Source organism: Malaclemys terrapin, chromosome 13 (assembly GCF_027887155.1).
Source record: "Malaclemys terrapin pileata isolate rMalTer1 chromosome 13, rMalTer1.hap1, whole genome shotgun sequence".
In the NCBI taxonomy this organism is placed as follows: Eukaryota; Metazoa; Chordata; order Testudines; family Emydidae; genus Malaclemys; species Malaclemys terrapin.
In genome coordinates this window covers 27,262,687-27,288,393 of record NC_071517.1, presented here as the reverse complement: position 1 = coordinate 27,288,393, position 25,707 = coordinate 27,262,687, and the positions used below count along the sequence as shown (strand labels likewise).

The window sequence follows — 25,707 nt, the reverse complement described above, 5'->3', positions numbered from 1 at the left end:
GGTGGAGGAGACAGTAGCAGTGCTGGCACAGGTGTTGCGGGTCTTCCTAACCATCGTAAGCCTCCCTCTGTCAAACTCCCGTCTGCAGCCCCCTGGCAGCTGAAAGGGTTGTTTAAGCAAAAAGTTATGAATGTAGTTGCTTTATAGGTATTAAGGGGAATCAAGAGAAAACAGATGGAACTGGCAAGGGACCCTCGCCCCCTTCCTGCTCTCCTTCCAAACTCCCTTGCGAAACTCCCTGTTAGCAGCCCCTGGTCGCAAAGCTCCCTGGTCGCTTGTGCGCTGCTTTATAAAGCCCTGGCCTGTATGAATGCCCTGCCCACTGATGAAGGCTCAGCCACTTACCAGAGGCTTCTAGCTTTCAAACCTTCCTTTGAAGCTCACAGATTCCAACTGCCAGCCACAGCACACGGTCCTTCAAACAACCAAAACAAACAAACAGACTGACAAACACAAGCTCAGCACACAGCAAGTAACCCTCAAACACAAACACACACACACTACAGACAGTCACTTACCCCAAAAGGGTGCTGTATTGCTCCTCCTTCACCTGGAGAACTCCCTTGCGAAACTCCCTGTTAGCAGCCCCTGTTCGCAAAACCTAGCCCTGGGCTGCCCTCTGCAACCCCCAGTACCCCTTGGCCTCCTACCAGGCCGCAGCCTGGGGCTATCCAGGCTGGAGCTCCCCAGCTCCTCAGCCTTTCCCCAGCCCTGCTCCACTACAGGTATCCTGTCTAGCTTCCTGCAGCCAGGCCCTATCTGAAGGCAGAGAGAGACTCTGGCCTGAGTTCCTGGCTCCCTGCCTTTATAGGGCCTGCTGAGGCTGTCTGGGGCATGGCCCCAGCTGCAGCCACTTCCCCTAATCAGCTCAGCCTTCACAATGCCTGCTCCCTGGGCTATCTCAGGCCCTTCCAGGCCGGAGCAGGTGTCCACCCTGCTACACCCCCTACCACCCCCCCCAGATCACCACCCCTGGGGGTAAGGGTGTCTCCTGGCCTGGACCAGTCGCCCATGCACCTCCAGAGCCGCCAGCTTCTTTTCCGAGTCTTCCAGCTGTTTCGGCAGATGGGACTCCTGCTTGATGATGGCCTCATACTTTTTCGCGAGGTCCACCCCACTCGCTTGAGCCTCGCGGAGGGCTCGCTCTGCAGCCTCCAGCCGCACACGCAGGTCAGACTCCCCCTGAGCCTCCACCCTCAGGGTCTGAGTCCATTTGGTCTTCTGTCCCACGGCCACCTGGGTCCCGGCCTCTTGCTGGACCCCCTCGGTCTGGGTTTCCCTATTGGCAACCAGCTCAGTGATGGTCTGGGTCCCGACTCCCTGCTGGGTCCCCACCATCTCCACCTCAGCCTCTGTCACCTTCTCCAGGTCCAGTGTGGCCCCTCCCAGGCCTCCAGGCCCCTCCATTGGCCGACCCTCAACTCCCTTAAGAGGGCAGTGCCTTCTAATGTGGCCCGGCTTCCGGCAGCCCCAGCAAACTTTCCGCTTCTTGGCTGTCATGGGCCTTTCAGGATCCCTCCAAGGTCCCGCCCCCTAGCTAGGGCTGACCCGGACCCTTTGCCTCAGGCCTGGGCATGCCCACCACAGGTGACCTTCCCGCCCACAGGCCCAACATATCTTCAGCGGCCTGGGTTCCCTCACCCAGCTGGAGGGACTTGCCGCTTTCCCTGTTCGAGGCGAGGCACCCTGCCTCCAACCTCATAGGGACAGTCCCATCTTATATGTCCTCTCACGCCGCAGGCGTAGCAAGCCCTGCGCCCTCCTACAGGCCTCCTGCCCTCGGCGCGCCGCTGCTCCCGCCCTCCGTGGTTTCTTCTTAACTCCTTCCCCAGGAGTTTCCGCAGGGACCGCTGTTCTTCTGCCAGCCGGCCGACCTGCTCTTGGAGGGCCCATAGCACCTCCCACAATTCCTGTTGGGTCTCCTGTAATCCCAGCAGCTCTTCGGCCCCTTTCCTCCAGGGCACTGCCTCCAGGCCCCACCCAGGAATGGTATCTGGGGCCTCTCCATAATAAACCCCCACGTACCCAGGGTCCATCATCCCCTGTCTCAGTTTCTCCACCTTCCAGGCAATAGTCCCGCCTTGCCCCTTGTGTCAGGAGCGGACCGCTTATGCCCACATTCTCCACCATATGTAGAGATCCAGACTCACCCCTGCGGCACCTCCTACTGGTCGTCCAGGGAATTAGCTCACCAGCCTCTGGAGCACCCCCTGCAGGCCGGTGATCCACCTTGTCCTCTGCTGGCGCCCGTATCCCTCCCAGGACCCGGTGCCCCTATTACTGGGATGCTGCCCCCTGGCAGTACCCCATAGATCTGGGTCTCCCCTCCCTGGGGAACCCCCACCCACTATCCCCACCTTGCCTCAGCACTAGGCCACTGCCAGTCACCAACTAGCCCCTGCTCCCTGGGGCAGACTGCAGTATAGGCCACTCATCACTGGCAAGGAGGGTTTGGACCTGCTGCCTTGACCTAGCCCTGGGCTGCCCTCTGCAACCCCCAGTACCCCTTGGCCTCCCACCAGGCCACAGCCTAGGGCTCCCTAGCCTTTCCCCAGCCCTGCTCCACTACAGGTATCCTGTCTAGCTCCCTGCAGCCAGGCCCTTCTCTCTCAGAAGGCAGAGAGAGACTCTGGCCTGAGCGCCTGGCTCCCTGCCTTTATAGGGCCAGCTGAGGATGTTTGGGGAGTGGCCCCAGCTGCAGCCACTTCCCCTAATCAGCTCAGCCTTCACAATGCCTGCTCCCTGGGCTATCTCAGGCCCTTCCAGGCCGGAACAGGTGTCCACCCTGTTACAAGGAGTCATTGACCACTATATGCCGGAAGACAAGGCAGGAGCGAGAGAAAGCAGGAGGGTCTCTGCCTTGCCTCAAATGCTGACCAAACCTCAGAGTCACTAAAGGGGTGAGATCAGACACAGGGGGTTCAGGGCAGTTTGTCTGAGGACAGTTTGTTATTTTGCGAAGATCTATAACTCTCCAGTGCTTTTCACAAGTACAAGTGCCGTGGGTGGCAGGTATAATAGGCCAGGGGAGGCTAAGCCTCCCCAAACAGGATGCTGTGTATCTCCCTTTTGAGGCATGCTGCCAATCCGCTGCCTTTGGAGCACTGCTACTGAAAGGAGGCCTGGGCCATGGCCCCACCCATGCTCTGTCCCCAGACCCCACTCCTTCTCTTCCCTCCCGCACTCCACCCCTTCCCCGAAGGCTCTCATCACCTGCCACTCGCTATTCTCTCCTCTCCTTTGCCCCCTCCTCCAAGGTCCCCACTATTCACCACTGGCTCCTCTCCTCTCATCCTTCCCCCAGTGAGCGGTGAGGTCTTGGGGAAAGGGACAAAGGAGAGGAGGAAGCGATGGCAGTGGGGGCTTCGAGGGAAGAGACAGAGGATAGGAGCAAGTGGCATGTGGCAGGCAGGGGAGTCTTGGGGAAGGGGGCCCAGTGGGAGTGGGGCCTGGGGTGGAGCTAGATGGAGTGTGGGCAGGGCCTCGCACCCAGCCCCCCCAAATGCCAAAGTCACATGCCACCCATGTCCTTTGCTTAGCCAGTGTTCCCGGCTCACCTGTGCACACAGAGTGAGCTGGAAATCTGCCAGAGCGTGTATACACAACTGGGAGCTTGGGAGGGCTGAGGTGCTGGTTCTGGGGGGCTAAGCCAGCTCGGGTGCAGAGGACACACCCCAAAGAAGGGTGGCAGACATGGGGTCTGCAGCTGGGAGTGTATCTGAGAGGCCCAGAAGCACCTGAGATCTTGGGGTTAGGCCCACTCACAACCAGGGATGAAAATAACTTAAAGGACTTACCGGTACTCCGGAGTCCTTTGGAGGAGGCGGGCCCTCAACCGGAAGAGGGGTGGCCTCTACCAGAAGAGGTGGGGCTTTTAAATCCGCAGGCGCTTTAAATCAGGATTTAAAGGGCCCAGGGCTCGGGCTGTGGTAGCAGCAGCTGGGAGCTGTTTATTTACCTTCACGGGGAGAAAATACTGGGCATTCAAGGGCTCTGTAATCTAGCAGACAAAGGCTGGACAAGAATCAATGGCTGGAACCTGAAGTCAAACAAATTCAAATTAGGAATAAGGCACAATTTTTTAACAGTGCTGGTAATTAACAGAGACCCAAGGGGCTGGATTCTCCATTCCTTTATGTCTCCTGGTCCAAACTGGGACCTTTCTGGAGGATGTTTTAGTTAAACACAAGTTATTGGGCTCAGTAACCAGGTGAAATTCACTGGTCTAGTGTTACACAGGACGTCAGACTAAATCCAGGTTTAAAATATATGAATGTATGAATTTCGGCTGGGCTGAGATCACCCGAGGCCTCAGTCCTGGAGAAACAGCATGAATAATACCACACTCAGTAGGTTGTGGGTAAAGTGTGCCCATCCCTAGGAGCTGTCCTGCAGGTCCTTGAAAATGCAGGTAGAAGCTAGGGAAGAAAACCCATGAGTTTGAGGGTTTGAGACTAGCACAGTGCTTCCAAGGGGACAATGAATGTTCACTGGCCTCTGTGATTTTGTGTTCACATTTAGAATAAAACATTGATCATTGCACCATGACCTGAAACAACAAGAACACACTGTTATTCAGTAGTGCTGGGGCCTGGTTTTTCTGCTCCTAAAAACGGACAAATAAGTGTGGTCAGTGCTCACAGCCAAGTTCGGTTCAGTGTTTCCTCACCCACCTGTGCTGGGAGTCTCTGTCACCCTTATTGTGTCCGTCATTGTGAGCTCCCTGGGCCAGGGATGTCTCTTTATTACACATCTGTGACTGGGGTTCCTAGGCACTAACACATCATCACTGATACTGATAACCATTAACAGCAAACAGGGTATAAACAAATGTGCTGACTGTACTATGACCAGGCTGGTTCATTCATCACTAAATCCCCTCAGAGTAATAGAGCACCACCCCCCGCTCCTGAACTCCCCAGAGAGGGACCCCAGGGGCCACCGGCACAAATGTGGACAGGGGAGCTGGGTTGGGCAGAGGGAAGGTATTGGAGGGATTTACTGAGCTCCCGGAGACAGAAACGTCCAGCATATTGTGGGGAACAGGAGAGGGCAGGGAGCCATTAGCTCAGTTGTAAATAGGGCAGAGATCTCCTGCTTTAACCGCTGGGCCTGCTGCCTTTGCCTAGCCCCTTTCTAGCAAGGTCCCAGAGAAAACGCACATGGTGACAACACAGCCTGGCACACCCACTCCAGCTGCCTCCCCACCTCTTCCCCTGGACACTGCTCTGCCTTGTTCCTATCGAACGTGGCAGCTGCGTTATAGACACACATGTTACATCTCAGCAATAACGCCTGTGTGCCCAGCACCATGTGTACCTGTTGGGCTCCCCGCTGAACCCCTCTCCCTTCCCTCCCTCCCTCCTGCTGTTCTCTGCTACCCCCGACTTGCCCAGCATGCGCCCATACACATCACAGTTGTGCAGGGAATATGATGCTTTGCAATTTGTTATTTTACTGCAGTCCGGAGTTATTTCCAAAGAGCATTGTTTTTCATTTACATTATATAGATAGAACTAGCTACCTCCTTCAAATCTATCAAACCTATCTTACCATTTGTTGAGTCTCTGTATCCTCTCGAAAATTTTCCCAGAGCCTGGGTGTTTCTACTTTACAACTTGGTGGTTATAACTCCCACTAGGGACATTCCTGAGGTGGGGGTGCTTTATCAACAGCAGAATATTATTTTTTTCAATTTTAGTGGTGAACTCCCTGAGTTTCACCAAAGGCTGGTTTACTATGGGGAGGGGGGTTAATCAGATCCCAGGCCTATATCCTGATGTCCCTGCCCTCCAGGGCATGCTGCCCAGGGCAGGTACAGGGTTTGGGGTTCCCCACAGTAGCCCAGCTCCAGCTTCTGACCTGGCCTGTGGAGGGGACCTCAGGGGGAGAGGAGGAGCATGGGGCAGAGCCCTGTAGTGAGGCCCACCCCAGCCCACCCAGCCCTGGAAAGAGGCTGGTGCCACCCCGAGCCTTGGCCAGGTGCACAGCAGTGCCACAGGGAATCCAGGACAAATGCTGTCCCGGAGTCATTCAGCACGGGACTGGGACTTGAACTCTGTATGTCAGGACTGTCCCATCCAGTTTGGGATGGGTGGTTACCCTACTGAAATAAAATTATTCTACTTAACTGCCAGGGGGCAAATTTGTCACGTACACATGGAAGATATATAGCATAGCTATGCATAGTCCTAACTCAGGAAGTTCCTTCGAGAGGAAATGTAGCCAAACTCCAAACCTGGAGACAATGGAATTTTCTGTGCCTGCATCCTGTAGATAACTAACTGCTTGGTTTGCAAAATAACGCAAGTGGGGGAGAAGTAGATGAACAATAAGGGGTCATGAGAGGGGTAGATATATGTAGCTTGCTAATTATGTATGCTAATGATGGCAAATTTTAACCAATTTTGGAGCGATAGATTATCATAAGCAACTGCATATAATGCTTTGGTGTAAGTGTTTTCTTTGTTCTTGCTGACTTATGAGCTCGAACCCAATTGCAATTGAAATAAACGGATCGTCCCTCCTGGGGCTCCTTGCTTGATTAACTGTGTCCGCCTCTCCTTATTCCTCAGCTGGAACGGACAGGAATTTCTATGACAGTTTTGGCGACCATGAAGGGACTTCTCCAGCTCGGAACCGCTTCGGGGCCCCTCCCTCGAGAAGGACCAGTGCGCGCCGAGGTGAGTTTATCTTGGGTTGTATTGTCTTGGAAGTTGGCCCCCGGCGGGGACGATAAGGAGGACTCTGAGAGATGGACCACAAGCACCGAGACAGATCACGTTGGAAGAGGCCTCATCAGGAGACGGGTAAATTGTCTCTGTTTTGTGTTACGTGTACACGGGGGTCTTAGACCCGACGATTTCCTTGGGACAGCCTCGGTGAAATTACTGGGACATCTGTCTGGCAGTTAAATACTCTTAGAGTGCCAGCCCAGTATAAAAACAAGTTTTGGATGACAGGAGATTACCCAGGCAGGAACAGAGGCTGACTGGATAGCTGGGTGGTCTCCCCGGGACATAAAGGAAACTGTCACTGACTCCAGGGCTTTGTTCTCGGTAACACTGCGGATGGTGGAGAACTGAAGCAGGGAATTTAGGAGTCACTTAGACCTGACATGGGAAATTGTCAGGGGAAATTCGATGCCGGCACACTTCTGGGATGTGTTCTCAGGAATTGGGGAAGACTTTGCCTCAAGACCTTGAGAACCATCCTGGAAGATTTAAGACTAGAACAAATGAATTATTTGTATTTGTTTTATAATGCTGCCCCAATTTGCAAAGATAAAGAGTGCACTCTCATGTTACAACAAGCTAAACCTCCTCCTTATCGGCAGTGTAGAGTAGAGGAAAATGAATATAGGCCAGTTCCCCCACCAGCTGCGTCCCCTCAACCCCTTCCCGTTCAGGTAAATCAGGTAGTCCCAGGGCCCGCCTCTGCACAGGTGCAGGATCTGCCTCCAACCCTATCCCGACCCCGAGCCACATTGTATCCTGATCTGCCAGTGGCCTATTATACCTGAAGCCATGTTTGCAGGCGAAGTCTGCCCGACTCCTCGACTGGCTCATGGGCTTGGTCTCCCAAGTTTGTTCCTGGAGACGTCAATTTCAAGCTCATTAAACAAGAAGGACAAGACCCTCTGGCACTCCAATTGCCCTTAAGACAGTACCCTGTTCCTACCGGAGTGGGTGAGGTTGTTGACCGCTATGTCCACACTCCTTTCTCTATCAGTGACCTATTGAATTGGAAGATTACCATCCCAAAGGTCAGGGACGACCCAGAATCTGTATATAGGACATTTGAAACTATTTTTGCCACTCATAACCCTACGTGGCAAGATATTCATGTTCTTTTAAAAACCCTACTTTCTGAGGAAGAAAGGAAACAAGTGCTCAGTCGAGCTCAGGAGTCTATAGGTGATTTACCCCCACTGCCACCAGGACGGAATGCCCTGACAGCAGGAGATGTAACTGGGGGCGATCCTAACTGGGATTACAACAATGCTGAAGATCAATATAAGTTAACCTCTTTAAAGACTGTAATTTTAAATGGAATCAAGAAGGCTGGGCAGAGAACTACTAATTGGAGTAAAGTAACTTCTGTCCATCAAGGCCCAGATGAACACCCCTCAGACTATTATGAAAGACTGATGAAAGCTGCTAGGTTGTTTGGGGGTCTAGATCCTGAAGCAGAAGCAAATGTGTCAGTGATAAGAGGATTGTTTAAAGACCAGGCTGTGGAGGATATAAGGTGGAGATTAAATGATGTGGAAGGATTTGCAGGGATGCCTCTCTCTCAGATAGTGGCTATTGCCACCAGAGTGTTTAATGGGTGAGAAGCCCGATGAAAGGCTGAGAGGGTGAAGGAAGAAAAAGGGAATATAAGAATGTTGGCGGCTGTATTGAAGGGAGCAGAGCCTAGCGTCAGCAGAGGCCGAGGAAGAGGACAAGGGTTTGTTGGTAGAGAGGGACCCAGTAAAGAAATTTGTTATTTCTGTCATCAAGAAGGGCACATGAAGAGAGATTGTAGACTGAGAGCCCAGGGACAATTTAAACCTCCTCAAGATGTCAATAAGGGCCAAGGTCCAGTTTGGACACCGCCTAATCAACCCTTCCAGGGAATGATGCAGGATGAGGGACTTTATGACTGACGGGATGAAGGGGGTTCCACGTTGTTATGTTGCCCAGTGTTTTCCTTATCCCGCAATGATCCCCTAGTTCCTTTGATGATTGGAAGAAAACAGTATAATTGCTTATTAGATACAGGCGCCACCCTTTCCACTCTTACTGATTTGGATCTTCCTAAGAGTGGCAAAATTGAACGTGTTATGGGAATTGAAGGAAATCCTTTCCGTTGTCAGATTTCCAAACCTTTAAACATACACATAGGGTCCCTGTCTGAGGAACACGCCTTCCTACTTACCCAAGGACCAACCAGTTTATTGGGATGCGATTTGCTGTGCAAACTTCAGGCTACTATTCACTGCTCTGACCAAAGCATTCTTTTGAGCCTGCCGAATGACTCTGTCATTCCCTTGATGGCTCTAATGAATCCCGAAACGCCTTCAAATTTAGCAATGCTTCCCAGGGATTTGGAAAATGCTGTCCCACCTTAGGTATGGGGAACAAAAAACACTGACGTAGGATTACTAAAGTCAGTTTAGATACGTGTTAGGACAGACATGGACCCCGCTCGCATTCCCCAATACCCTCTCCCATGAGAGGCAATAGAGGGACTGACTCCCTTAATTGAGTCATTTTTAAACCAGGGCATTTTACTTCCCTGCCACTCACCTTGTAACACGCCCATCTTGCCAGTAAAAAAGCCTAAACCTGATGCCCAAGGGAACACTGTTTGGAGATTTGTACAGGACCTCAGAGCTATAAACAATTACGTAATCTCTAAAAAAACAACAAGGAGTCTGGTGGCACCTTAAAGACTAACAGATTTATTTGGGCATAAGCTTTCGTGAGTAAAAACCTCACTTCTTCGGAGACATCCTGTAGTTCCTAATCCTTACACTATATTGACCGCTATACCTCCAACCACAAAATACTATACTGTTCTAGACCTGTGTTAAGCATTTTTTAGCATACCCGTCCACCCTAATTCCCAATATTTGTTTGCTTTTACCTGGGGATCGTCCCAGATATCATGGGGGCGTCTCCCTCAGGGGTATGTGGAATCCCTCGCTATATTTTCAGCTGGCTTGCACAAAGATTTGCAAGATGTAATTCTCCCAGGACAATCCATGTTGCTTTTGTATGTGGATGATCTTTTATTATGCTCAGAAACACAAGAGACTAATAAGCAGGACTCGATAGCACTTTTATGTGCCTTAGCAATGAAGGGACACAAGGTGTCACCCTCAAAGATTCAATATTGCTCACAGGAGGTGAAATATTTAGGGCACATACTAAAACCAGGAAAGAGAAGCCTTGCTCAGGAAAGAATAAGTGCCATTTTAAATGTACCCCAGCCCAAGACAAAGAGACAGTTAAGGGGGTTCCTCAGCATGGCAGGATTCTGTAGGTCCTGGATTCCTGGGTATGGGGAAATGTCAAAACCATTAGTGCAGATGACCACTAAGGATGAACCTGACCCAGTGAAATGGACTAAAGATGCTATCAAATCCTTTGAAAATATCAAGACAGCCCTTGCATCGGCACCTGCCTTGGGATTCCCGGATTATAGGAAACCTTTTACCTTATTTGTTCATGAAAGGGCAGGGATGGCCTCTGGTGTTCTTATGCAAGCTTTAGGATCTGAGCAACGGCCTGTGGCCTATTTTTCAGCATTACTGGATCCCGTTGCAAGAAGAGCAGTTGGATGTCTTAAAGCCCTAGCTGCTGCAGCTTTGTTAGTTGAGAAAGCTCAAGAGTTGGTACAAGGACACCACCTAGTGGTAAAGTTCCACATGCTGTTGCTCTCCTTTTAAATCAACGAAATACCCAACATTTTACTAATGAAAGATTGACTAGAAGCAGCTTACCTACATTCACAGGTACGCCTGCCATTTCCAAGGACAGCCCCTGGACGTGAATGCCCACTTGTTTCAGCCCGGTGATTTTGTGCTTGTGAAAACTTACAAGAAGCAGACACTCCAACCTGTCTGGGAGGGGCCGTTCCAGATCCTGTTGACTACTCCTACTGCCATCAAAGTAGCTGAAAGAAACTCTTGGATTCATTACACCCGAGCCAAGAAAGACTATTCTGTTTCTAACATTTTGCCTCCACAGGTATCCATAGGAAATAAACCTCGTGTTCTCTCTCCAGAGGATCAGTGGATGGTGCAGACCTTGCCTGGACTGAAACTTAAATTCACTCGAAAGAGAACTCCTGGATAAGGTCCCCAGAGAGGGAGCAATGCTTGTTTGCCGACCGGCAAGGCCAACCCGAAGGAGATGACTACAGGGCAACCAAGGCCCTAAACAACTGATATCAGAGTTTTCGATGGATATAGAAGATTGGACTGTATTATTTGGATTGGCGTTTATTGCTCTTTTTTCTTTTATTTGTTGGTATTTTAACTTATTGTGAAAATGTTTCCTCTGTTAATTTTGTTGTTTTCCCCTTCCTGTTCTTATGAGCATAATAATTTCATTAGATTTAGCCATGTGGTGAGGAATAGAATCCCAGAATGGAGGAATGACTCATGCTGGGTGTGCACCTTGGTGCCTCCCGATGCAGAACGAGGACTTTCTTTCCTTCCTATCCCTTTGACGGCTGCAAATATTACTCATTCAAATGTTACTCTCCATCGGGCTACAACTCGTACCTGGCAACAAGAAGGTATAAGCCCTAACTCCAGGTATTTGTTAACCTTCAAGGTGCAGGGTGAGTGGTGTCTCCTGGCGAATGAGCCAGGCCTGTTTTTAGGGAACAGTACTTGCAAATACTGTGTGGGCCTGGATGGTGACAGAGAGTGGGTCACTCCCTTTGTTTATTGTTTTGACACCACTGACGACATTGACCGCAAAAGTATTTGCGCCAATAGTCTCTGCTATGAAAACTGCACCATGGTATGGGAAAACTCCGATGGAAAATGTCTGTATGCAGGCAAAAATGTAGAGACGGAGACATCTCCTCGAAGCACGGGCCTATTGGGTTTACGGGTCGTTATACATTCCTGTTACAAAAAGCGTTGGGAGTAACACGGGATGCACCTCCAGGCCCTGTTCCAGCAGGGTTCGGTTCTTACTGGGTGTGTGGGAATAAAGCCTATCATACCCTTCCAGTACACTTCTCAGGTTCTTGTTATCTTGCCTGGTTGTTACCCCCCACTCATGTTGTGAAACAATTACATGAAGGCAAGATTAGAAATGTAAGGGACACTAGCAAACCTCAAGCTGAAGAGGATGCAGCCCTTGAACCAATGACGTGGGCAACATTTCCTAGTAATCGCAGACTTAGGAGAGGGGTTATAAGACTCCAGGGTATTTTAGAAATTATAGCTAATGAAACTGCTACCATAGTTACAAATCAAGCTACTGAACTTAAGCAGCTTAGACAGTTAGCTTTACAAAATCGTATGGCTTTAGATATTCTATTAGCAGCTCAAGGAGGAACTTGTGCCCTTATAGGCCAAGAGTGTTGTGTATTTGTGAATGATACCTATAAAGACACCTTTAACAGAGCAGCCCACTTAAGAGACATCGCCCGAGAAAGGTCTGATGAAGGTAGCTGGACACATGATTGGTTTGATAGTTTATTTTCCTGGTTTTCTTCCCTAACAGACTGGCTAAAGGGACTCCTGAAAGAAGGTGTTATGATTTTACTGATGATTATGTTTATTTTTTGTGTGTTTAAACTGTCCATGTGCATAATGTCTAAATGTGCTAGGGCAACTAGCAAACCAAAGGGAATATTTCTCTCTTTACAAGAAAGACAGGTTTTGGCAAAGGCGGGAACCATGCCAGATACCGATATTCTATTCTGACCCCTACATATTTGCTCTAACACTCCTATTGCTGTGAAAAGTCTGATCATGAACCCATTATATGGGTCATGATCAAAGGGGGGAAATTGAAATAAAATTATTCTACTTAACTGCCAGGGGGCAAATTTGTCACGTACACATGGAAGATATATAGCATAGCTATGCATAGTCCTAACTAAGGAAGTTCCTTCTAGAGGAAATGTAGCCAAACTCCAAACCTGAAGACAATGGAATTTTCTGTGCCTGCATCCTGTAGATAACTAACTGCTTGGTTTGCAAAATAACGCAAGGGGGGAGGGGGGAGTAGATGAACAATAAGGGGTCATGCGAGGGACAGATATATGTAGCTTGCTAATTATGTATGCTAATGATGGCAAATTTTAAACAATTTTGGAGCGATAGATTATCATAAGCAACTGCATATAATGCTTTGGTATAAGTGTTTTCTTTGTTCTTGCTGACTTATGAGCTCGAACCCAATTGCAATTGAAATAAACGGATCGCCCCTCCTGGGGCTCCATGCTTGATTAACTGTGTCCACCTCTCCTTATTCCTCAGCTGGAACGGACAAGAATTTCTATGACACTACTTTATTAGACAACACTCTTTGAATGTTACTGCCAATGCTTGCTGAGGTGCCTTAATCCCTGAAGAGTAGACAAGTCTCCATCAGGAGCCTATCTCAGCTGGAATTGCTGAACAGGGCTTCTGGTGTGAAGCAGGAGTGCTGAAGGTCCGCAGGTCCAGTCTCAGGAGGCAATGAAGCTGCGTGTCTTACCCTGGGGGAAGAATGAGACCTCTAGGAATCTGGCACATCAAAGGGCTTCCTCTGAGAGACTGCTCCAAACCTGGAGCATATCACCAATCCTATGGATCCATGAGAGTAGGCGAGGGGACATTAGGGCAGCTCTATGCAATGACCCCTGCTTGCTGCAACAGGAGGGCTCTGGGGGATCTGTTCATGTAGTCCCAGTCCTTGGCTCCTCTCCTTCCCAAGGAAAATGGGTTTCTTCCATAGGCATTGGGGTGGGGGGCAAAGGGCCATTGCTTCCATAGGCTTTTGAGAGGGGAGCAAGGGAGCCTCCTTGGGGGAGCTCAATCTCCTGGGCAGGCTGGCTGAGTCATGGGACACTTCTGGCTGGAGGAGATGAGGCAGGAGTTAAAATAACTGGTGCCCCCTGACAATTCTGACACCTCCCCTAGAGGAAAACATGCAAGACCAGTTCTGTTATTTACTATTTGCCTTTCTGTAGAGTAATATACCAATAAAATACCCCTCCAAAATGCTCTGGGTGCCTGAACAATTCATAAGGGTTACAAAAGCTCATGACGCCCACCCAGCAGGAAAACATTATCCCACACAAATGATGAATGAACTCAGCCAGCCAATAAATCGGAGGAGCCCTGTTAGTCCCCCAGGAACAACCCTCAGCCTTCCCCCGTAAGTCTATCAAATAAAGAAGGGCCTGTTAGGCTCAGCTGAAGGGGCTGGTCCTTTCTCGTATACCCTGGAGATAGGGCGTTTCTGCTTAGAAGCCAGCTCTGGAGGTATGAGGATATTGGTTGGGTTACAGCACATGCAGTGGGAGCATGCCCTAGTCTTAACAGCACAGGGTGCGGGGACTTTATGTTGGTCATGCAAGGAGGGAAAGCCTCTCTGTGCCCTCTGAGCTCACACTAAACACCTGCAAGAAGGCCAGGCAGAATATGGCTCTTGGTGTTTATTGCTCCACTGTGAAAAAATGTGGCCTATTTCTCAGAGAGTTTGTTTTATTTGTACCAGAAAACTTGTGAATTACTTGGAACCCCAGGGAGGCCTTTCTTGCCTTGGCCAAGGACTACTACTGAGGTCTTACTATTAGCTCTGCACCCTGGTACACTGCTTCAGTCAGAAAAATGTAGTGCTTGTGGGGGGCAGAAAGCCTTGGCAGAAAATACAATTGACAGAAATATAATTGATTGTTATGACAGTGACTCAGAGGGAGCTGGGAAAAGCCTTAAAAACTAAAACTGTTGCCTTCCAAACCAGGGAAAATTGCATTTTCTCTCCCTTAAATTGTCACCTTCCTGGGACTGTGTGTGTGTGTTTCTTTAAGTCGTATATCTCTGCCTACCATAAATGGGATTCCTGTAACTTTGGTTTCACTTTCATTTGGAAGCTGCTGGACGCATAGAGAATGTTTCAGTTCAGCTAAAATTGCAGTAAGTTAACCAGCAGTAGCTGTATGAACAGACTGGAGTCAGACGTGCCTGCCTAGTGGGAAATACAGCTGTAACTACAGAGAAGTTCACTTGTAATGCAGACCTGGCAGTTCTGAAGCTGGGAGCCCTTCCTCTGCCGCTAGCCTGTGCACTTCGCTGTAGGATCTAGCAGGCCGGTGAGTGTCAGCCCTCAATTGCTCTGGGTGAGGCTCTATTATTCTGCACAGGAACTGTTCTTATGGCAGGGAGTCCATCCAGGGCTCTCACTTTCCTACTTTAAATATTGCTGCAGAAATGTCTAAAATGCTCAGAGATCTGCGGCCCTTTTCCATTATCCTGTAATACAGGCTGAAATAGTGTCTGTTTATTCGCTCTTCTGCATGAAATCTGGAATTACATTTACACTTCTGCTCTGGTGACTTTCCTGTAAGCTGTCATCAGAGGAGTTTGTGCTCTCTCGTTCTCCTTCTCCATTGACTGTGTGTATTTGCCATTAGCTCATGCCACTGAAGTTCTGCTCTAAGAGATTAGAAAGGAAATGGTGTAGGCCAGATTAAATAAGGCTGCTGCAGGGAGGGCCATGACCTTTCTATGCCAGGAAGAGGGGAGAGTTACCCAGACAGAAAGCTGATGATGTTACTTCTGCTGCTGTCCTAAGGGTTCTCCCAGGAGAGGATTCAGCTTTAACACCTGCTAGAGCCCCATCAGCAGTAGTCGTTGAGTGCAGGGGCTGAGACAGTGCATTCCCTGGCTGCCCTGGTTGTACCCACTTCCCTGGGCTGCACTGACCCTCAATGGCTGCCTGAGCGTAGGAGAAATTAGAGATCCGCAGTGTACTGAGGTCCAACTGTGTTGGAATTACCAGCCATCGCTTTAAGGGCCCTGGAGGAGGGGTGGAGGTAGGGTGACCAGACGTCCCGATTTTATCGGGACTGTCCCGATATTTCCTTGTTTGTCCCGCGTCCCGACCGACGTGCAGTCGGGACACTGGACAAACAAGGAAATGCGCCGGAGCCTGGAGCCCGGAAGTGCTCGCACCCCCCGCTCCCGCCCCGACTCCACCCCCTCCTCCTCCGATTGGCTCCCTCCCCGAATCCCCGCCTCTTCCCCGGGCTCACCATTCCTCCTCCCTCCGCAAACGCTGGAGGAAGGCCCGGGAGACTCAGAGGGAGCGCGGGGCTGGGGTGAGTAAGAGTCCGGCCTGGCCCCGAGCAGGCAGGACTCAGTTGGGTGGTAGGGAAGGGAGAGGAGGGGGGCGGCCCGTGGGGCCAGGCGGCAGCTGTTGTTCTCCCCCCCGGGCAGCGGGACACGGGAGCAGCCGCTGCTGCAGCTCCCACTGCCGCGGGGGAGGAAGCGGCCATGGCGCTCGGCGGCTGCGGGGGCCCCGAACCTCCCGAGCCGGGGCCTGCTGCAGGGACCCAGTAGCGCGCATGCTGGGCCCAGCCCCTGGCCAGTCGCGTCTGGGCTGCTGCCCAGCTGGTGCTATCCTGCGGCGGCCCCAGGGCGGAGGCATCGGCATCCCAGCCCCGTTCGTTCCCCTGCGGGACCCGAGCGGGACGGGGGGGCTGGGGCCTGCTGCCCCCGCTCCGGGGCCACCGCGGGATAGCACCAGCTGGGCAGCAGCCCAGACGCGACTGGCCAGGGGCTGGGTGCAGCGTGCGCGCTGCTGGGTTCCCGCAGCAGGCCCTGGCTTGGGGGGTTCGGGGGCACCAGAGCCGCAGCCGCCGAGCGCCATGGCCGCTTCCTCCCCCGCGGCAGTGGGAGCTGCAGCAGCGGCTGCTCCCGAGTCCCGCTGCCCGGGGGTGAGAACAGCCGCCGCCTGGCACCGTGGGCCGCCCCCCTCCTCTCCCTACCACCCAACTGAGTCCTGCCTGCTCAGGACCAGGCCGGACTCTTACTCACCCCGGCCCCGCGCTTCCCCTGAGTCTCCCGGGCCTCCCTCCAGCGCTTGTGGAGGAAGGGTTGTTTTTTTTTTTTTTTTGGCCCGCCACGCTTCCTCCCCCCCCCCCGCGTCACCCTCCTCCCGCGTCCCGATATTTGACTTGGGTGATCTGGTCACCCTAGGTGGAGGGAGGGGGAGGAATTCCATGGTCCCATTTGCAGGCTAGAGGGCCCTGCAGCAAAGCATGTGACTGTGCCAGCAGTCACTTTACAGACAGACAGCTTAATGCAGGGGTCTCAAACTCAGATGACCCCAAGGGCCACATGAGGACTAGTGCCCCGCCCCCACTCCACCCCTTCCAATTAGGCCCCGACCCTGCCCCACCTCTTCCCACCCCTTCCCCGCCCCATTCCAATCCCTTCCCTGAAGTCCCCACCCCAACGCTGCCCCCAGGGGGTGCAGAAAGGGTGCAGGGTGCAGCAGGGGCTGAGGGCAGGGAGTTGAGGTGCAGGTGGTGTGCAGGGTGCTCAGGGCAGGGAGTTGGTGTGTGGGGTACAAGAGGGGTGCGGCAGGAGGTCGGGGTGCAGGGTGCAGCAGGTGACTCAGGGCAGGGAGTGCAGGAGGGGTGCGGGATGCGGCAGGGGGCTCAGGGCAGGGAGTTGGGGGTGCAGGAGGGGTGTGGGAGGTGGCAGGGGGCTCAGGGCAGGGAGTTGAGGTGTGGGATGTGGCAGGGGGCTCAGGGCATGCAGGAGGGGTTCAGGGTGTGAGCTCCAGCCTGTTGCTGCTTACCTAGAGTGGCTCCGGGGTGGCAGCGGTGCTCACTGGGGCCAGGGCAGGCTCCCTGCCTGCCTTGGTCCCCAGCTCCAAGCTGCTCCATTCCAGGAAGCAGCTGGAACCGTGTCCCTGCAGCCCGAGGGGGAAGGGCTCAGGCTTCCCTGCTTGTGCAGCTCTTGCCACTCTTCTAGGTACCTCCCATGAAGCTCCCACTGGCCGTGGTTCCCTGTTTCCGGCCAATGGGAACTGTGGGGTGTGGTGCCTAGAAGGAGGCAATGCCGGAGCCCTCTGCCTCCTTCCCCCTCCCCCCGTCCCGAAGGGGCGTGCTACAGGCCTGCTGCTTCAGAGAGCAGCGCGGCGCTTGCAGCATCAGGAGGCAATCCCACGGGTAGTCAGAGGGGCGGAAGGGTGCGGGGAGCGGCGAGCTTGGCGGGCTGCACACAAGAGCCCCACGGGCCACATGTTTGAGACCCCTGGCTTAATGTAAGGTGAGGAGAATTGTAGCTCTCTGTTTTAGGGGGCAGGCAGCTTTGTTTCTCTTCTTAGTGTTGTGTTCTTGTGTGTTCTGAATTCTAAGAAAAAAAATTAAGTTTTTATTTAACTTCTCTGTGTGTGTGCTGTGAACACAAGAAGTGCCAATGTAACCTGGATTCCTGGTAAACCCTCCACCATCAGAAGCCCTTATGAGGATATCAGCTGGCATAAATCAGTGTGAGCCCTGGAGGAGAGCTGGAGACATAGGCAGTTTTTGTTTAAAGGCAGCTTTTGCATCCTCTCTAAATTCCAAAAGATAAGTCAGCTCAGCATGATTGGGGGGAGGGGGAAGGAAGGAGGGAAGTGAGATCGAATTTGTGGGAAAATCTGGAGTTATTTGAGCTAGGGCACCTTACAAGTGAGCTGATTTCAACAACCCACAAGTCTTTGAATGCTTTTTAACCTACATCATAGGAAAAAATGTAGACCCCTCCTGGGACTCCCCAGATCCCCAAGAGAGGGACAGCCCCTTATTCCTCCTGCTTTGGGGGCTCAGTGACTCAAGCTAGGACCAATGGGCCCGGAGTTCTTTGCATGTGGTGCCTCCATCTAGTGTCAAGGTGCATGCTGGTCAATATTGTCTCGTTTCCTTGTGCTCCCCCATTTGTTTGTCTGGCAAGTGTACTATGCGCTGAAAGAGATGAGACACGTAAACTCACACCACTGGACTCCCACGGCTGAGATCTACTGTGTGGGTGTGAGGCAATGCACCCTGTGTTCACAGCCTACACACTATTGTAATAATCTTTGTACAAAATATGCCTTGTGAGGTATCATTTGAAAACAACTCACTGGTCAATAATATAATGGTGAAATGTATGTAGCAGCATTATATGTAAAGTTATGACATCCCCCTGTATTAGCACATGTTCAAAACCATAGAGACCAGCCTATACAAAAGTTGTTAAAGAGGTCTGTCTTAAACAAAGGAATGTGTGATTACCTCAATTTACAAAGTAGTGTTGTGTGCCTGAGTTAATGACTCAAGATTGTCCAATAATAGGCTCAGGTGGAATTATTTAATCTAAGATTATCAATCAGAGATCAGTACAGCATTATATAGAATTCAGAAAAAGAAATACATTACCACTTTTTGTTGTTAGACCAAGAGCTGGATCTGTGTCTCTGCTTCACTGTGGGAGGCTCAGTTTTCACTCTCCAAGTTCCCATACCATTTGTTGTGGAGTGCACAGGCTCAGTGCTCTGGAAATGCTCTGACTGAAGTTCAGACAGGGCCCTCTTGTAGTGTGACTCCCCTCAGGGCGCACACTCACTAGGGCAAGCCTCCTTGGCTTCAGTGCCTCCTGGATCTGACCTCGGAGTGTTCAGCACCCCTGTTTCACATTGTGAGCTTTCCGCAGTGAGTCCACCTGGGGAAGCCTTACACTCCCCCCAAAGGGGCCCTGCACCCCAATTCTGCAGTCAGCTGTGACTCTCAGCCAGCGTTGTAAAACAGAAGGTTTATTAGTTGTCGGGAACACAGCGTAGAACAGTTCTTGTTAGCGCAGAAAATGGGAAGATTCAGCAAAGTCCATCTTAAGGGGATCCAGTCCACAGAGCCCTGGGCTCTCCCTCCGAGTCCCAAACCAAGAGACTGACCAGCTTCCAGCAGCCCACCCTCAGTCACGCCCTGTTGCCCCTCCTCTGTCCTTTGTCTCTTTCCTGGGCAAACTGGTCACTTAACCTTCACCTCTCACTTTGTTCTCCAACTCCTTCAGCTTGCTCCTTGCAAAAGATGGGGCCTGGCCATCAGTTGCCGGGACACAGAGTATCCAGCTATTGCTTGGGCCCAGGAAGCAAGACAGAAGTCACACCTGCCCTCTACATTCTCTGCAATGATCACACACCCTTGATTCCACCACCTAGATACTTGTGCAACACATAGAGGAAACTGAGGCACACTCAAAGTATTCAAACAGAACATTAAGAGAATCCCCACTTCATCACTCCAGTATCATTCTATAGGGTTGTAGACAAAGAAACCCTCTTTGCCAAGACTCCCAGAGAAATATGTTGTGATGTCATTTCTATACATTCTCATTTTACCTGATTTATGTGTGAAGGCATGATTATTTACATCTGAGGGGACTAACAAGTCTTCAAGATAACATCTTTCAGTGGGTCCTTCTTACCCTGCAGTCATTCTTCCCTGTGGATTCCCCAGCAGAAAATATCTGCTCTAACTATCATCCCTTATTAGTTTCCCAAGTTTATATATGCTTATATAACCATTATCTATATCTATATTTATCGATAATGGAGATGGTTTTCAAGAATATCTGAAGTTTTATAGACATGAAAGTGCCCAAGATTGTTAAAATATAGCATAATGAATAACATTCATGAATATGGTTACTTATCAGTCAAGGACCAGTGTTCTGGACCTTAGAGTTCAGACATACTCTGTTGAAGACAAAGATTCTAAAGAATCTAAAGATTCTAATAATAGAATCATAAAAATGTGAGGCTGGAAGGGACCTTGGGAAGTCATAAAGTCCAGCCCCCTGCTCTGTGGCAGGGCCAAGTAAACCTAGACCATCTCTGACAGCAGCTTGTCCAACTTGTTTTTAAAAGGTTCTAATGATAGGGACTCCACAACCTTCTTTGGAAGCCTATTCCACAATTTAACTACCCTTATAGTGAGAAAGTTTTTCTAATATCTAACCTAAATCTCCCTTGCTGCAGATTAATCCCATTACTTCTATCTAGAAATGAATCAAATATACAAAAAGAAAGAACAAAAAGGGTTAATATTTACTAACAGATACACTAGTAAAAAGGCAAGGGGGGGAATGGCAGGAGATAAGCCAAATCTGCATTTCAGCAAAGAACAGGTGAGAAGAAAAAGCATGGTGCCTCCTTCACCCCAGACTCTATGTTGCCTTCTTTACTGTTTGACCAAACTTTTTTTGAGGTGTAATCTTCAGAAGAATCCACTTAAAAGGGTGTCTGGACTATAAAAGAGGCAAAAACATCCCAGTTCATGTTTCTGTCTTCCACCTAAGAAGACAAAGGAACTAGCCCTTTGACTTTCCAGGTAGAGCCTGACCTGTGAATTTGCTCATTGCTGTTGTGGGAATATGTGGCAGGATTTTACCTTGAACCAAGTCTAGCTTGTTAAGTTTTAGTTACTAGTAAGTATTTTATCTTTATTTTTCTTATAACCATTTCTGACTTTAATGCCTTATATTTGTACTCAAAATGTATGTCTTTATAGTTAAATAAACTTGTTTTATTTTTAATTTAAACTAATCCAGCGTTGTGTTTAAACTGAGCTGTTTGGTAACTCCAGTTAAAGTTATAAAATGTTGTGCACTGACCCCTTACAAGGGCCATGGATCTTTAATATCTGCACTACCCAGGAGTGGGGTGGGCAGTACAGAACACACATTTGGGGGGAAAATTTGGGACTGGGAGTGTGTTGGGGTCACCCTGCAGGTAGTAAGCGAGGCTGGTGGAAGCCAGCATGTAGCTGGAGTGTTGCTGCCAGGGTCACAGTTGCTGGACCAGGGCTGTGGTGATACACAGACACTCAGGGTGTGACCTCCATGCTGGCAGGCTGATTGTGAACAACCCAGATTGGGATTTACAGCAGCAAGGCATTGTGAAGTACCCCAGGTTGCAGAGCAGGCAGTGACACACCTCCTGACTGGTATGGACTGCACCCTGGAATGTGCCAGTGGGACCTGAACCAAGGACCATAAAATTTAAAATAAGAAGCCATTAGTCCTTATTTTTCAAACCACAGAATGAGAAGGCCCAGTGCTAATCCTTAAATTGTACAGAATCTCAGTTTTTGTTTTCAATAATTCTGTTTAAACCTTTGACATACCAGGGTACAATCCAGATCAATGAACAGCAGCATCACCCCTGCCCTGTAACCTAGGGGCCCTCTACAATGCCTTGCTGCTGTAGCCTCCAACATGGACTGCTCACTAACAGCCTCCAGTGTGTAAGTCACTCCCAGCTATATCTGTATGTGCTACAGTCAGTCAGCCACACCTTGGCTCTTCCCAGCCTTAAAATTTACTATAGGGTGATCCCGGCATACTCCCAGTCCCAGACTGTCTCCCAGAAAAGTACTGCCCAGCCCTCTCCTGGACAGTACAAATATACTAAGTCCATTATTCCTTTAAGGGAATAATATAGCAGTTTATTACTTTAAATCGAGTTATCCAGACACTTCAAGTTAAACACATTGGATTAGGTAAAACATTAAAACAAGTTTATTACCTACAAAGAGAGAGATTTTAAGTGAGTACAGGTAATGAGGCATAAAAGTCAGAAAAATAAAGACAGAACACTTACTAGTGTCTAATTTAACAAACTATGCTAGATTCAAGCCAAGTTTTTCACCTATGCTTTCAGCAGTCTTGCAGACCAAACTCTTTAAGTCAGGACCCCTCCCCCAGAGTCCAACAGTTGCTTCCTATGTCTTTTCAGGTATAGAGAATGTGATGGGCGGGGAGAGATCTTTATAAACCTGCCCCCCCTTTGAGAAGCATTTCCAGCTGGGAGCAAGGCGACAGGCAGTCTGTGTGGATGGAACTGCGTGCTTTTTCTTTGCCAGGATGTAGATTTTTGTCCTGCCCCCTTGCCTGCCAAAGAATGGCCACTAGAATATCCCATAGACTGGGACAGTTATCTGAGACTTGGTCAATTCCCTACTCTTCTGGCAGAGGGGGGATTTGAATTGGAGGTCTCCCATACCCATGATGTATGCCCTAACTATGGGGCTAAACATTGTGAAGGAAATGAGCTGCTCGCTCCCCCACAACTGCTTTGTGTGGAGCTAGGCAGCCTCTCAGCATGCCTCCCAGATCAGGTCTAATAGACAAGATAGGTACTCCTCCGCTTATCTTTCCCCAGGTTGTGGATTGTTTTGGAGGTTAGCCAGGAGATAGGCATCTGGAAACCTTGAGGGAGGCAGCAGTGCACATGCATGGAGGCAGAAACTTAGGCACCTGGGGAATTTGGGCTGCAAAAACTTAGGTGCTGAGCAGCCAAGTGAGTTAAGGCACTTACAGGGTTGGGCAGCAGCCAAGACGTGGTTTCATGGGTCACAGCAGTGCCTAAAAATGGGACTCAGGCACCTAAGTACCTTTGTGAAGACCACCCTCTGTCCTTATCCTTGGATGCCAACAAATATCATTCTCCCCTGCTGGGGAGGGATAGCTCAGTGGTTTGCGCATTGGCCTAGTAAACCCAGGGTTGTAAGTTCAATCCTTGAGGGGGGCCATTTAGGGATCTGGGGCAAAAATCTGTCTGGGGATTGGTCCTGCTTTGAGCAGGGGGTTGGACTAGATGACCTCCTGAGGTTCCTTCCACCCCTGATATTCTATGATTCTATAATAGAGGCAGTAACTGAGGACCTGAGATATTACCAGAGGTGAGCTCTAGCAGAGTTAGGAAGAGAACACAGGTCTCTCCTGGGGCAGATCCAAGTCACTCCCACTTAGCCACACTGCCTTATGGAATGGGTGTGCTAAATATATGTGCTTAGCTTTGCTGTCTGTACAATGGACTTACTTCTGCCCAACCATGTGAACGAGGCAAGAGGCTGCAGGAAGAGCCAAACATTGGACAAGTCTCATAAACCAGAATGTTCAGAGGGTTAGAGTAATGGTGGGAGGGTTAGTGATGAGGTATGTGGGGCAGCCCCTTAACCTCTGTTGCTGAGGTTAGGGGGAGCAGAGGGGCCAGGCAGCCATAGGAAAATGGAGTTTGTTTGTTTTTCATGCTATAAAGCAGCAAAAAAAAGATGTTTTTAAAACTCTGGTGAACCCTCTTTTCCTGGTTGTTATAATCCAGCAACCACTTGTCCAATTCACATCAAATTTGGTAGAAATAGTTTAACTCAGCCCCACACCTAATGTTCCAATTTTGAGGCTGATAGGATCGTCCTGTAGTTTATAGATGTAGGGTTAGAAAGCAGGGTTATAAAGGAAACGATTACAGTCTTAATTATGGAGTGACTACCATCACTCCATCATGCTGGGGTGGAACAGCCTCTTCCAAAGTGGGAATGACTGCTCAAGCCAGGATGTGTGTGAGGCTAAACCTGCTGGGTTTAAGAGAATAAGCACATTCTTGTGTGCAGATTTCCGTAAGGGTCTTTAATTTCATATCACCATCTAAATGATAATGGTGGCTTTCTGCTCTACAATTTCACTTGCATCTTCAACCTTGCTACATGCAGGAGAGAAGAGTAAATTCTGCTGCTATTTAAAAAGCATTATCATAAAATGGCACAAGGACAGACGATACTGAACTGATTCTCTTTTCCTAAATAATTTTTATACCCTAACTTGAATTCTTTCATTGTAAGGCACCTCCTGGACTAAGGGTCCATTTCACTGGCTGTAGAGAAGCTGGAAATGTCCCAGTGATCCTGAATTGCTGAGAAGTTTCTCCTGGGCTCATGAGGTAGGTGGTAGGAAGTTTTCATCCCTTAATTTGTTTTTAAAATGCTCATTTTTCTACTTGAAAGGGTGCATTAATGACTTTAGATGATCTGTATGTATCCAAGTGACACAGACCCAGAAATTGCAATGCCTTTTCTCACACTGCAATATAAAAATAGACACAAAATACGTTAAGGTTTTTTTTTCTTCTTGGTGACTTTCTCTTTGTAAATTTTACAACTGGACTGTTACTCTACAAAAGTTAGTGATTTTTGTGATAATATTTTTCAGTGAATTTTGCAAATGCTAGTATTAAGGCCTTTGCCCAGAATATTGGACTGTAATTTGAGATGGTGAACGGGGAAACCCAAGTTTTGCTTTGCCTTGTAACATGTCTTATGACAAAAGCAGTAGCAAACATGCACATTTTGATGCAATTATTAACTAGCATATGTCCTAGGATTCATATTGTGCTCAATGAATTTTGCCCAAATTACAGCGTGTTGCTCAGTTGGAATTTGTTTTTTCTTTTCCTTTCTGATGTCTGGATCAAGTTACAATCAAGATGAGGATTTCCTTCCACTCCTACTGTGCAATGGGCAACCTCTCTCTGTGCAGTTACATCATTTTCTTTTTTATGCTCCATGTTTCTACACTGGAATCAGGTAGGAAGTCTCTTGTCACAGAGTGTATTCTACTGTTTCTCAACAGTTTTAATATCATTGATCTTTTGTTATTTTGAAACAATTCATAATAAGAGCATTTTATGTAAATTTGAGAAATACAATCCTTTTTTTGGAGGGGAGGCAGGGGAAAGATATCGATTTTTCTCCCTTTTTACTCCCCTTGGTCTCAGTGTAACCTGTACTCAGTGGATTTTTACATCGTGTTTCACCTTAAACTTTCCACCTGCCTCATCTTAAACTTCTGCAACTCTGCCTATCACTATTCAGTATTTTCATTAATTACTTGGATAATGGACTGGAGAGTATGCTGATAAAATCTGCAGATGACACCAAGCTGGGAGAGGTTGCTAGCACTTTGGAAGACAGGATTAGAATTCCAAATGACCAGCACAAATTGGAGAATTGGTCCAAAATCAACAGGATGGAATTCAGTAAAGACAAGTGCAAAGCACTTCACTAAGGAAGGAAAAATCAAGTGCACAACTACAAAATGGTGAATAAATGACTAGGTGGTAATGCTTTGCTGCTGTAGTCTCCAACCTGGACTGCTCACTAACAGCCTCCAGCATGTAGGTCACTCCCAGCTATGTCTGCGTGTGCAGACTTAAAAATTGGCTCTTACCAGCCTTAAAGATTGCCACAGGGTGACCCCAACACACTCCCAGTCCCAGATTTTCCTTCAGAAATGTATGTGCTAAAATATTGTTTGTTATTCCTTAAAGTGAATAATATACACACAACTTGTTACTCCACATAGAGTTACCCAGACACTTCAACTCAATCGTA

At 49.3% G+C, this 25,707-nt stretch overlaps 2 protein-coding genes across 5 annotated transcripts in view; both read left to right on the top strand.

Moving 5' to 3' along the window:
- The first annotated feature begins 11,068 nt into the window (after positions 1-11,068).
- Positions 11,069-13,638, top strand: LOC128848336 (syncytin-1-like). Its single transcript, XM_054048310.1, has one exon. The coding sequence runs from the start codon at positions 11,525-11,527 to the stop codon at positions 12,437-12,439; it is 915 nt and encodes a 304-aa protein (XP_053904285.1). The 5' UTR covers positions 11,069-11,524; the 3' UTR covers positions 12,440-13,638.
- A 974-nt stretch (positions 13,639-14,612) lies between these two features.
- LOC128848283 (butyrophilin subfamily 1 member A1-like) overlaps positions 14,613-25,707 on the top strand; it is a 53,975-nt gene continuing 42,880 nt past the window's right edge. For 2 of the 4 annotated variants that reach the window (XM_054048188.1, XM_054048192.1), the window contains exons 1-3: positions 14,613-14,817; positions 24,160-24,257; positions 24,790-24,900. In XM_054048188.1, coding sequence (XP_053904163.1) covers positions 24,801-24,900 — 100 coding nt within the window. In that variant the 5' untranslated portion in view covers positions 14,613-14,817; positions 24,160-24,257; positions 24,790-24,800. Of the gene's footprint in view, positions 14,818-17,676; positions 17,786-21,733; positions 21,784-24,159; positions 24,258-24,789; positions 24,901-25,707 lie in introns of those variants that run through there. The other 2 variants (XM_054048189.1, XM_054048190.1) reach the window with 2 other exon arrangements.

Coding starts and splice junctions, on each gene's coding strand:
- LOC128848336 (XM_054048310.1), top strand. CDS start 11,525: ATGGGAAAACTCCGATGGAAAATGTCTGTATGCAGGCAAAAATGTAGA.